The 12156-nt window shown below is 52.4% G+C and overlaps 1 protein-coding gene across 2 annotated transcripts in view; it reads left to right on the plus strand.

Annotated features, from left to right (window-relative positions):
* The window catches only part of OPHN1 (oligophrenin 1), a 68064-nt gene extending 57081 nt beyond the window's left edge, over positions 1-10983 (plus strand). Inside the window, exons 19-24 of one of the 2 annotated variants that reach the window (XM_063347503.1) lie at positions 1538-1685; positions 2947-3249; positions 6384-6549; positions 8069-8119; positions 8920-8970; positions 9349-10983. In XM_063347503.1, the coding sequence (XP_063203573.1) occupies positions 1538-1685; positions 2947-3249; positions 6384-6549; positions 8069-8119; positions 8920-8962 (711 nt within the window). In that variant the 3' untranslated portion in view covers positions 8963-8970; positions 9349-10983. Of the gene's footprint in view, positions 1-1537; positions 1686-2943; positions 3250-6383; positions 6550-8068; positions 8120-8919; positions 8971-9348 lie in introns of both variants that reach the window. The other variant, XM_063347502.1, reaches the window with a different exon arrangement.
* The last annotated feature ends 1173 nt before the right edge of the window (positions 10984-12156 follow it).

Raw genomic sequence — 12156 nt, forward strand, 5'->3', positions numbered from 1 at the left:
CTGCCCTGCAAAGGGCAGAGCCCCGCCTTGGCATTAAGCACCGGCAGCCGCGGTGCCGTGGTACGCGCTACCTGGTCTTTGGGATCAAGAAGGTTAAAGCGGGGGCATGTTTTCTTCTCTCGTCACCCATCTTGATTTCCTGGAACCGCTCTTTGGCTGGGAGAAGAAAGAACGTACTTTTGGTTTAAATTACAAAAATGGCATCCGTAATCAAATCAAAATGTTAATTTCTTCATTTAAATTTTTTTCGGGGTGACACGATAAAATTGTTGTTCCGTAAGGAAGCTTGCACCAAAGGAGCGGTGGCCCTGCTCGTCGGTGGGTCTGGCACCAGCTCTCGTCCTCTGGGCTTGATCCATCTCCTGCCGATAGCTGGGAAGGGACCGGCTCCACGTTCTCCCAGGGCGGGCAACGCAGCCTCGGGTCACGGCAGCACAATGCCACCCTGTCCATAGTCACTTGCTCTTTAAAGCTCTAAAATTAAATATAAATTCGATTAATATCCATGGGAAAAACACGAGCAGTTGGGTTTGGTCCTTAATATGGTGTTTCACATCGTCAGGAGACTGCCCAGAAGCTTGATTATTTTCAGCCCTTAAAAAAAAGCATTGACATAAATAAGAACCTCTAAATTAAACCCAACCAAATAGGTGCCATATGACCAGTGAGAAAAGGAGATAAAACTCTTTAGCAGCATTGTTTTTATGCCAGTATTTCATCCAAGATAATTTCATACTGCCACGCACTTCATTGTAAGCCAAGAGCTGGAGGGTTTTTTTGCGTTAAATCTAAAACAATGCCCTGGTTTGTTCGGGTGCTTTCTGTAGATTGTTATCACCTCGCTGGTGTGGAAAACTTGATATATCTCAGAAACTGTCAGTTTCAAAGCTTCCTTCATCTGCTCCGGGATAATTTGCTTCCACGCATTTTTGTCCCTGGGATTTCGCTGCGTTCGTTAGTTCAGCGCTGCAGTTGCAGTGGATGTCCAACGTGCAGAGCAGGCGGCCTGTCTGTAGGAGCGCTCATGGCAGGACCCGTCTGTAGAACCATAACTAAAGCATCAGCCCTTGCTCCAGCCCCTCTAACCCCGGCAGTCGGGGCTTTCCCGGGTGCTGCCGACCTGCCAGAGCGGCTGGTGGGCGCCGTGCCGTTCCTCTCCGGAGAGGCTGGAGGAGCTGGGGGTCTCAGGGCTGGAGCAAACGGCTGCCAGGCTCTCGTGGGCTGCAGCTGGTCGAGGTGGTTTGGAGCAGCCCCGGCTTTTCCAGCCCTCCTGGGTCAGTCGGAGGTGACTCGGGCCACAGATGGCTTCTGTGCCTGCCGGAGAGCAGGGAGGAGGAGGGAGCCCTTGGCAAAGGTGGTGGGTGGCCATTTGCCATGCAGGAGCTGGGTCTGTGCTCCTGGTGTGGCTCAACCTCCTAACTCCATACTTGGCTGCGAGGTGCCTTTTAATGACACCAGGGTTAACGAGGCGAGCCTCTGAGGATGTCGTTCGACCTGGTGGGATGGGAGGGTCATCTAAACGTGTCTGCCTTTACAGATCTACTCCGGCCCCCCAGAAGACACCACGGCCCCCCCGGTGCCTCCTCCCAGGGTGGCTGCCCGGCGGCACAAACCCATCACCATTTCCAAACGTCCTCTAAGGGAAAGACCCGTCTTCTTTGGTGCTTCTGTGGAAGACAGTGGAGGTCAGTCCCAGCTGTTCACTGATGCCTTACCTGCCCCTCACCCCTCCTGTTTCTTCTAACACCTCTCCAGGAGCAATGGAGATTACATTAGCAGGATTGCATTTCCCAGGCTGTGAAAATGAGTGAGTTCTGTAGTTCAGTGAGAAAGGAAACCAAAAAATACTCACGTATCAGTTGCATCACCTCACAACTCAAACGGCATGGGGATTTCTTTTTTCTGTTACTTGCAGCATTTCCCGTCAGCTAAACTAAGCCTGGTTCTTGCATATGAGAAGCCCATTGGAAAGTTTGTGCAGTTTCAGAGGCAAAAATGCAAAGTGTCGGAAATTGAACTGAGGAGCAGAGTTGGTGGGATGGGGGCGGGGGCCGGGGCCGGGGGTGGCTGCATGCTTCTGGCGTCTTGTCCCACCAGAGCACATCAGTCCCAAGAGGGTCTGCAGGGCTGGCTCAGCCGATGGTGATTTTACATCCAGAGCAAGAACATTGAAGCACTTTTTCAGGACCCAGTGATAGTATTTTCTAGACCAAGTACAACTCTGTGGTTGAATTCATTGGATTGTAAGGAAATGTTAAGGCCCATTATCATGTCAAAGGGCACATCAATTTAAAATCATGTTTCTCTCCGCACCTGATTTGCTCTAATTGGCGTTGCAAGCTGTGCCCTAGATCACATCACCCAAAGAGATGAAAAGTCTTTTTCTCTGTTACAGTTTTCAGAGCCCTGAGGATGTTTTAGGCTTAATACTACAAGTGTACTTTATGGCACTGGTAAAACATGATTGAGTCAAATTGCTCTTTAAAATCACAAGACTGCTCACGTAGTTTTAGATGGCCTTGCATTCAAATGGTTCTCTGAACTGGGAGCAGAAGCATTAGCATTTGAGTGCCCCAAGGCTGCATGGTGCCATCGGTTTCATAACAGTCCTGCATGCCGTGCCTGGGTCGCTAGCACAGCAAGAGGGATGAGAGGAATTATTTTTGGTGGGACATAAAAGCATGGTACAAAACTTCTCATGAGCGAGAGTACCGTCAATTTGAAAGAAACCCCTAAGTGCATTCAGTTTTCTTTATTCCTCAGCATTTGCGTGAGCTACTCGCTGTTTGTGTTTTGCTCAGGGTGAGGGTCTGTCGATCCCCCACCGCACACCGCAAGGGCATCCCTTGGTACCGCAGGAGCTGCGCAGCTCTGGGGGAGAGTTCTGTGACACCTCTGTGATGCTTCCTAACCCGATGGCTCTCTGTCCCCTTGGCTCCGCAGCAGACCGGCACGGCCAGACCCCCAACGGCAGCAACAGCGTCGGCACAGAGGTCCCCAAGCCACTGCACCGCAGCCGCCTGCCCGCGCCCCGGCCAGGGGGGGACGAGCCGGGGCGTCCCCCCACCGAAGGCCGGCCTGACCCACGCGCTGAGGCAGAGGTGGGGAAGCTGGTGGCCAGGCTGCAGGACGGAGGAGCGAAGCCATCCAGCAAGGCTGCCAACGGGGTGGTGACCAGCCCTGCCCTGAGGACCTCCACGCTCCAGGCCAGGAGACCGGCTCCCCGGCCGGGGATCTACGGCAGAGAGGGTGAGTGTGCGTCCAGGGCCGTGGGTCCTGCGGGGTCCCAGCCAAAGCAAGGCAGAAGGAGTGCCGTTCTCCCAGGAAGAGCTCAAGGAGCCTGAGCCAGCCCTCCCTGCTGCACATCATCTATGATTCTATGATCATGAACTATGATCATGTGCCGGGATGGCTGGAGCGGGTGGTGTGCTTCTCGCCTTGAGTCATGGAATCATAGAATTTCCTAGGTTGGAAGGGACCTTTCACATCATCAAGTCCAACCATCAACCTAACACTGACAAACCCCATCACTGAATCATATCTCTCAGCACTATGTCTACCCGTCTTTTAAGTACCTCCAGGGATGGTGCCTCAGCCACTTCCCTGGGATGTTCCAATGCTTAATAATCCTTTCAGTGGAAAAATTTTTCCTAATCATAGAATCATAGAATGGTTTGGGTTGGAAGGGACCTTAAAGATCATCCGGTTCCAAACCCCCTGCCCTGGGCAGGGACACCTCCCACCAGACCAGGCTGCTCAAAGCCCCATCCAACCTGGCCTTGAATACCTCCAGGGATGGGGACAACCTGTTCCAGTGCCTCACTGCCCTCACAGGAAAGAATTTCTTCCTAATATCCAATCTAAATCTCCCCTCCTTCAGTTTGAAACCGTTACCCGTCGTCCTATTGTTATACTCCTTGATAAAGAGCCCCTCCCCACCTTTCCTGTAGCCCCTTTAGGTACTGGAAGGAAACCTCCCCTGGCACAACTTGAGGCCATTTCCTCTTGTCCTCTTGATGTAGCTCACCAAGAGGGGTTGGGAGACCAGAATAGCTTGAGATGTGGGCATGGGCCCGCAGCCCGGGGGTTTGATCCAGCCTTGTCCCTCCTGAGTTGTGCCATTTTATTTCAGACAGTGGGTACTTTTGGTCTGTTGCTTACTGGGGTTGCGGCTGCTGCGGGGTTTCGGAGCAGCCTGCGGACCCCAGTGCCAGTGCTGGTACTGTCCCTCCTCTGGTGTGCCGGGCAGATGCCACCAACGTCAGATGAAGCAGGTTTTCTGTGTGGTAGCAGAGCCACTGCATACGCAGAGCTCAGCCTAGCTCAGCGGACTCATAAAATTCAGGTTTGAGTAGTGATATAAAGAACATTAAACCCGAAGCAATTTGTACCCAGTCTAACCAGCTGTAAACGCTCTGGATTGTCAGCGCTCGGCGCAGCGGAGAGGAGGAAAATGGCAAAAGTCACTTTCACATTTTAATTTCTGATCATTTTATCTGTCAGGCCATCTGTGACAGGTTCTGGCTTACTGAGGCTTTACTGGGAACTTGTTATTTCAACATTTCATCCGTTGGTGTTAAATATAAATGATTATTATTACTTGTGTTCTAAGAAGCTTCTTACATAAACTTATTACAGGTAGAAATAATTAGTTTGGGGCCAGATCAGAGCTGGCATTGTCCTTTTCAGTGGAGGAGGGCAGGTAGGCGTTTGTGCATCTGCCTGTCTATAGGCAGCAACAGCATAACGCCAGGGAGCTGCCTGCAGGACAGTACGCACTGCTGCAACAGCAGGGCTTTGGCGACAAGTTCTATAAAACACTCAAGATGATGGTCATAATAAAAGAGGTATTGCTTTCTGCGATTTGCCAGCTTTTCCCATGCGCTTTCCAGTGCTTTCCAGATGCTGTCATACCCTGACAGCCTCAAGTCCTGTATTTAGAAAATAAAAACCAGGCTGCATTCTTGATAAATGACTCCCGTGTGCAATGGAGAGAAAGAAGAAAGGCCCGGCTGGGTAGCACAAACATCAGATTCAGCTGACTGATGCTACTGGCTTAACTTAAATTTGTGGCATAAATGGTAGGTGGAAGTCTGCTTTTGGGAGAGTAAGATAAGTTCTTTTATACATCGACTGCATTTAGTGCTTCCAAGTTTTACGGTTTTGCATTATCACACATAGCTTGCTGACAGCGTGTCCTGGAGAGACGGCATAATAAAACCAGCTGTGTTGATCCTTGGACGCGTGTATACAGAAGAACACTGAAGTAGTAATAAAGTTCCATTACACTGGTGTTGATATTTGCAAGTCAGTGCTAGAACGCTGCATTGAGCTTTAATGTGCGCAGTCTGGGAATAATTTGGAAAAACTGGAGAAAGCAAGAAGTATAGGCGGAAGGATTAGAAAACAGGCCTTTTACTGAGAAATTCGAGTTATACAGCTTACTAAGGGGAAAATTTAGGATCAGAATTTAAAAATGCAAATATGGAAGAGAGTTGGTTAAGGACTGGTGTTTGAACTAGCACACCAGGGTACAATAAGGTTCAGTAACTAAGGGGTTAACAAAGCCTTGGTTAAGTAGTTGCAGCAATTCACTATTTTACCAAATAGAAAAACATCTTTGGCTTATTTCTAATCAGAAACAGGACTCTCTAGACATGGAAATGTCTAAATTGGAAGGGCAGGAACCCAGCTATTATGACGGTTTTGAGCCATATAAATGGGCAGATGAAACGACCGCAAGGATTGCTGTCCTGCAGAAATTCGCCCTGGAGCCCTGGGGGCTGGAGGGAGGGTGTGGGGTCACCAGGGGTGTCAGGTAAAGTCTGACACTTATTCCTTATTCATTTAACCCTTGGAAGTCTTCAAGGGAAAAACGAGGTCGGCTGGATCTTGGGGAAGAAAAGCAGCCAAGGCAGGAGCTCCTGCGAGCAGAGCAGAAAGCCGGGGGAGAGGACAGGTAGTGCCACTGTCTGAGATAAAAGCTCGGAGAAGCAGCGGCGCCGGACTGCAGGGATTGCCAATTCGTGCTATTCCTCTCACTTTCGGCGAGCAGCACTGCACAGGTTTTGTTTAAGAAAACCTGTCATTCACAGGCAATATCATCTTTGCAGTCAGCAACTACAGCAAGTTTGTCATCCCAGGGTCCAGCATCAGCCCCTCTTTCTAGCGCCGGGAAGGCTGTGCTGGGGCAGGCAGGATGGGAACTGCCTTTTCCTGGGACTCTTTCCTGAAATTCTGGCTATTGGCCACTGTCAAGGAGAGGGGGTTGGGGCAGACAGACAGACAGAACCAAGCCCACTAACTTATATAGTGCGTCTTCATAAACATCTAGCCCTCCACCAAAGCTTCGCACCCAGTGTTTGCTATCCTCAACCTTGCAGGCGAGTGCGACGGTGTCCCTAAGCCACGATCCCATGGCGATAAACCCGTGATAATGCGTCCCCCCGTGAGACCTCCGGACCCACCGTGCAGGACTCCTGTCCCTCCGAGGCTGGAGCAGAGGCCAGATCTGATAGCAGGAACGGCAGAAGAGATGCCTTCATCCGTGTAAGTCAGCAGCCCTCGGCGGGCACGTGGTACCCAGGATGGGGAGCTTGGCCCGAGGGAGTTGCCAGCTCCCGGGGGGTTGGGGAGCATATGGGGGGATGAGGTCAGCCCAGGCGGCAGGAGTAAGAGCTGAAGTCACCTACCAGGAATTTCGGAAGAGAAGGAGGAGAAATACCATGTTGGTTTCCAGCGCCGGTGGTGTACAATGGCTGGAGCCTGTGGACGTCCCCTTCGATAGCGGTGCAAGCATGTATTGAACATGATGTTGGAAAAGCCGTGCAGAGGGCACAGCCCGGGAGGGGAGCGTGGTCATAGCAAAGGCAAACACACACGCTGGAAAAACAAAGCTCTGAACCTTCTCAAGTAAAGCCCTGGGGCTGAGCTTTGTCCCATCACCTTCTCTGCTATTTTCCGTGTTAATGAAGCTCGAGAGCCCCTCCCTGCCTGGCTCTGGGCAAGCCTCAAATGAGACGCTTCCCGGGGAAGGACAAGATCCAGCTTGGATCTCTCTTAGGGAAATTGGGTGGGGTTCAACTTCATCATCGGATTTCTTTCAGATTTTAGAGAGACAGAAACCATGTCTCTTTCAACGGGAATTAAACAAAAGAAAAAAGGGTGACTAAATGTGCAGGGATCTCAGCCCAGCATCCAGCGCTGGTTGGTGGGGAGGCTGTAACCTGGGTGCTGCTGCGGAGCTCGATGCTGCCGCTGCGCATCCAGCAAAGATGCGCTTTTCGTTCCCCTGCCCTCCCAGCAGGGCACCCCAAGTCTGTGCTGACACCCCTCACCTGGTGCTCTGCCACCACACCGCAGCCCTAGAGCGTGCAGGGACCACCCCCGGGGACTCACCCTGCCCGTAGTGACACGAGGTGGAATAACAGTTGTCACAAACTGAAGTGCCTCTGTACTGCGGAAGCCACGCAGCCCACCAGTGATGATCTCCGGCAGTTGTCCCGGGGGAAGCGCCTGCCGTGGGAGAGCTCCTGAGTTCGCTCTACGCTGGCCCCTGCTGTTGCCGACACCTCCCCAGATAAATCCGCCCTGTGCAGCTGATCCAAGTCCTGCATTTTCACTCCTTAGTCCGGCAAAGGTGCCGTGAGGTTCAGCTCCGCACCTGCAGGGCAGGAACAGGCCTTGACTTTGCTCTCCTGAATCACTTCTTAGAACTTTTCTTTCTATGAGGACAGTTGGAAGCTAAATATGAAGCAGATAAAAACTGAAGGAGAGGTCGTAAAAAGTGATGGATGTGGGTTTATAAACCCGTATGTAGGATTATAAGCAAGAGCATGGAAATAAGCAGTCTAGCTGAAAGCGATAAGGGCTGCCTGGCCAGGGTGGTGTGAAGGCAGAGGGGAATGGAGCTGGCAGCACGAGGAGCTGCCTCAGCAGAAAAGACATCATTAGGTGATCGTCGTCAGTGTCTGCTAACGCTGCTGTTCTTTTCCTTGGCACAGACGAGACCTAATTAGCAAGTTGCCTTATCGGATAACTGGAGTGACATCTCTTGTTCTCTTTGCAGAGTGGCCTCTAGGACAAAGTTCTTTGAGACAGCTTCCCGAAGAACAAGCAAGTAAGCCTGGCACTGGGAAGTTGGCATGTAAATAACAGCAGCCCTGCTGCGTAGGGTGCTCTCGCTGAAGCAGTGAGTCACCTCGGGAAGCCCCAGCCCCGACCTTTCCTGCCTCTGACCTTTCTTGCCTCTCGTACTCATGGGCGGAAAATGTGTCTCAGCTGAAATGCTGGAACTAAACGAAGAGCACAAAGTGTAAAATGTGAATCCAGATACAGACTTCATAAGTTAAATGTAAATCTGCTGAGCAATAAACATACCTACGGATTCCCTTTATCATGTGTGTGAGTCTAAGTCAGCGTAGGGCACATTGTACGTGCTTCTCAGCCTTTCCAAGGAGCCGAGATAGGATCATGGGAGAGACGAGAAGGGCTGGTTAGATCCCAGCAGCTACTCAGAGATGCGAGATCAGCGGGCGGATGGCCCTACACACGGTGTATGTGCAGGCGTAGTTCCGCCACAGAGAAGTACGGTGGGATGGAGTGGTAGCTTGGGCACTGAAGCCTTCAGGCTAGGCTTTGAATTGCAAGCACTGTGCCAGCAGATTTCATTTGTGATAATATCTGCTCGAACAAGCTTCAGCTTACCGCTTTTCAAGCTCGCCAGCCTCTGCCAAAAGTGCGAGCAGGTTTGCACCTAAGTCTGATAAATGTTGTTTGCTAGTGTTGACAATGAGTTATATTGAAAAACAGATCCCTGACCAGACTGTTACCCTCTATCTAGGTTTACGGGTCTGCATTTGAGCTTGCTTATTGCATTAATTATTTTTCTTCTGTATTCTTCTCCTTTCTTATATACAGTTCTTCATCACCACAAGGCAGGATCCCAGGTGATGAGAGCTGAGGGTAAAGGTACGTGTTTATGACAATAAACCAAAAGCACACACGTAACATAAACTCAGCATTTATGGGGTGGTGGGAGTCCCGTGGAGGCAATGGGACTCTCGAAAGATGAGGAGAAACGTCCTTCCTGTAGGAGCCCCTTGCAGAAGGAAAGATAATGGCTGGAGGTGGGCCATGCTCTTCCTTGGGGGTGGTAGTTGTGGCAGGCTGGAGTAAATCAGCTTGCTCTGCCCTTCCCGAGCCTCCTCGCCGCAGTGCTCAGGGTAAATGGAAATGCGAGAGCTGTGCAAACGGCGCTGCCGAGATCTGGGCTTGCTCTGGTCGTGGTTTTGCCATGGCTGATCAATTTACACTGCAGTTTACACCGTGCTTCTTTTCTTCTTCCAGACTTTGTGATCACCTCAGCCCGGCTAGACCCAGGAGATTTTCTGTGCTCGTGAAACAGACGTGTCACAGCTAAGACTTTCCCAGTTCCAGTGCCCCTGGAGAGCAGCTATCTTACCGGACGATAATTTCAGAGCATGCTGTCACAAGTAGCTCAAGAAATTAGAAGAGAGGGAGATAACGATGGAGAGAAGACCCTACCCACACGTTTGTGTTGAACTAGTCCCAGTCCTTCCACCACTCCTCTCTGCGCAGGCTGTGGAGGATGCTCACGTGTGCCCTTGCAGGTGGCCGGCTGCATTTGCAGGGCTGGGTGAGCACTGACGGGCTGTGGAAGGGACAACGGAGGACGGGGAGTGGCCATTTACCTGCTCACTTTTTGGGAAATGCACCTTGGCAAGGGTGACCTCGGACAGACATTGGAGACAAAACGCAAGGGGCTGACTCCCCGTGCTTGGACGCAAGGGTAGAATGACTGGAGTTTGGGTTGGCCCCCCCTTGCCATGAGAAGCTCCTTTCTTTATGTTATGTTTTCCTTGCTCAGTTAAGCTATAGTGTGTTTTTTTGGTGTGTAGGAGAGCAGCGTATGTTTACTGGAAACGCTGCTTGTGCTAAGGCAGGCAGGACAGGAATTGGGGGGACCATGGCACTTAGCTCTGTCTCTTCATCTTCTCCCTGGCGTCAGCATGACCCTGTCCTGGGAAACCGTGCTGTCAGACGCGGCTGTGCCAGGGGGCTTTGCCTGAGCGGGGCCGCATCCCCTGCCTGCGGGTTGGCGTTCCGGGCGGCCCCCGTCTTGCCAGCAGCTTCCGAGAGCGCAGCTGGGAGAAGGAGGTAGCCGGCTCTCCTCCTCCTCCTCCTTCTTCTCCTCTTCCTCCTCTTCCTTCTCCTGCATGAGCCACTCTCCCACCAGATCCGCTTCCCACAGGCCCACTGTGAAGTCTTTGCCCTGGGGTTATTCCGGTGGGCCAGCACAGAGGTGGCGAGGAACTGAAACTCGCTGAATATGGGCCAAAGCCCACTGTTTTTCTGAGGCACCCAGTTTCTTGTCTGCTTGTTACATTAATTTCCAGTCCAAGAGATGTCCATCTCTTTTCCTCAGCAGCGGCCGTGTAGATGATGCCCTTTAGCCTGGAAGGTTTCTCCTAGCCAGGACCGCCCCCAGTGCCCCTCTTAACAGTAGAGGCTTATCTGTGGTACCAGCTGACACCAGGGCTCCGTTCCTGAGCTGTAGCATTTACCTGTAAATAGGCAACGAGCAGCTTCCCTGCTTCCTCTCGCCAGCCCAAAGGCAGCTTCCCTGTTTTGAATGATTTTCCTTGGGTGCTGGGAGCATTCCCAAACCAGTAGCCAACCATCCCCGTTAGCCGCTTCCCAGGTGCTCTCTCCTCTCGAGCGTGCTTTGCATCCTGTCCGGCGCAGGTTTGCCGGTGGGATGCTGCCGCGGTCCTTCCCGTGCTGTCTCCGGACACTTGCCTTGTGTGTGCACGTAGCGCCCGTCTGCTTTATCGCTGAATGTAATTCTGGCGTTCACTGTACACACACGTGTCATGTCAATGGTGCTTCCGCTCCCTTGGGCTTTGGCGGTGCCCCAGCTGCTCGCTCCTCTACTCCTGCTTTGAGCAGTGGCACATAAAAGTGGCTTTAAAAAAAACCACCACCACACAAACAAAACAGTGATATCAACACCTAGATTGTATTACGCACACTGGCATCTCAGGGCTTTTGAAAGCTACGGTGAGCCCTTTCTGCTGCACCTTCTGGTGAGCAGCCAGGAGGTGTGAGCAGCACCGAAACAGCGCATCATGTTTTTTCTGATCAGGTCCCCAAGAGAGCGGGTACGGCTGGGAGCCAGCGAGGCTGAAGGAGGGCGAGAGGTGCCCCGACCAGCCCAGAACGGCTGCGATCGCTGGGGCAGCCTCTCCAGCAGCCAGGTAGTGGGAGGCCCCCGGTCGCCTGCTGCGGGCAGGCACTGACCTGCCCTTTGGTGGCTTTGTCACCTCTTGGGGTGGCTGTCCCAGACGTGTCAGGCCAGTGGTTCCTCCACGGAAGGCCAGCGTTGCCCAAAATGCCTTCCCTCTTGGGGCTGTGCGTTGGGGCCTCCTCAAGGCTGTCGGTTTGGGAAGCACCTGGGCTTCTGGGGACACGGATGGCTCTGGTGGTGACACCCCCCCCGTGCTGCACATGGATGCTGCACAGTGCTGGCCCCCACAGTGCCCGTCCCATTGGAATCGGTGGCTGTTGCCTCACCCCCTGGCTCGGGTACAGTCGACCTCATGCTCGCTGCCCATCGCAGATCCTGCGGGACAGAGCCGGGGTCCGTGGGAAGAAAGCAATCCAAGGGAGTTTGGTTTTAAGGCTGACATTGTGAACAATGGAAGGAAGCAGCTTATTAGAAACAGGTTTCATTGTGTCCTTTTAAAGTCATTTGTCTTATGTGTGTGTCTGCTGGTTTTCCCTCCTCTGTGCGCGCAGCTGAACGCTGGGGACCAACAGTGGCGCGGCGGTGGGAGGTTTGGGTGTGCTGGTGGAGGGCCGCGGGGCACAAGCCCTGCTGCCAGTGTCACCGGAACGACACAGCTGGGAACATGGGATTCACCCCGTGCAGCACGGCGGGGCCCCCAGACATCAGCCATCGGAGCCGTCTTGTCATGTTAAAAGCATAGGTTACTTCAAGTGTTTATAAAGTTTCCATGAAGTAAAAAAAGAAAAGAGTCCGAATGTGGGGTTTTTTTTCTTCTCTAAGCAATGCCGCGGTGTGGCCCGTGCTGTAGCCATCCTCTGCTGTGCAGGTCCCACTGCTTGGGTCCC

This window comes from Chroicocephalus ridibundus, chromosome 9, assembly GCF_963924245.1.
Source record: "Chroicocephalus ridibundus chromosome 9, bChrRid1.1, whole genome shotgun sequence".
Taxonomy (NCBI): Eukaryota; Metazoa; Chordata; class Aves; order Charadriiformes; family Laridae; genus Chroicocephalus; species Chroicocephalus ridibundus.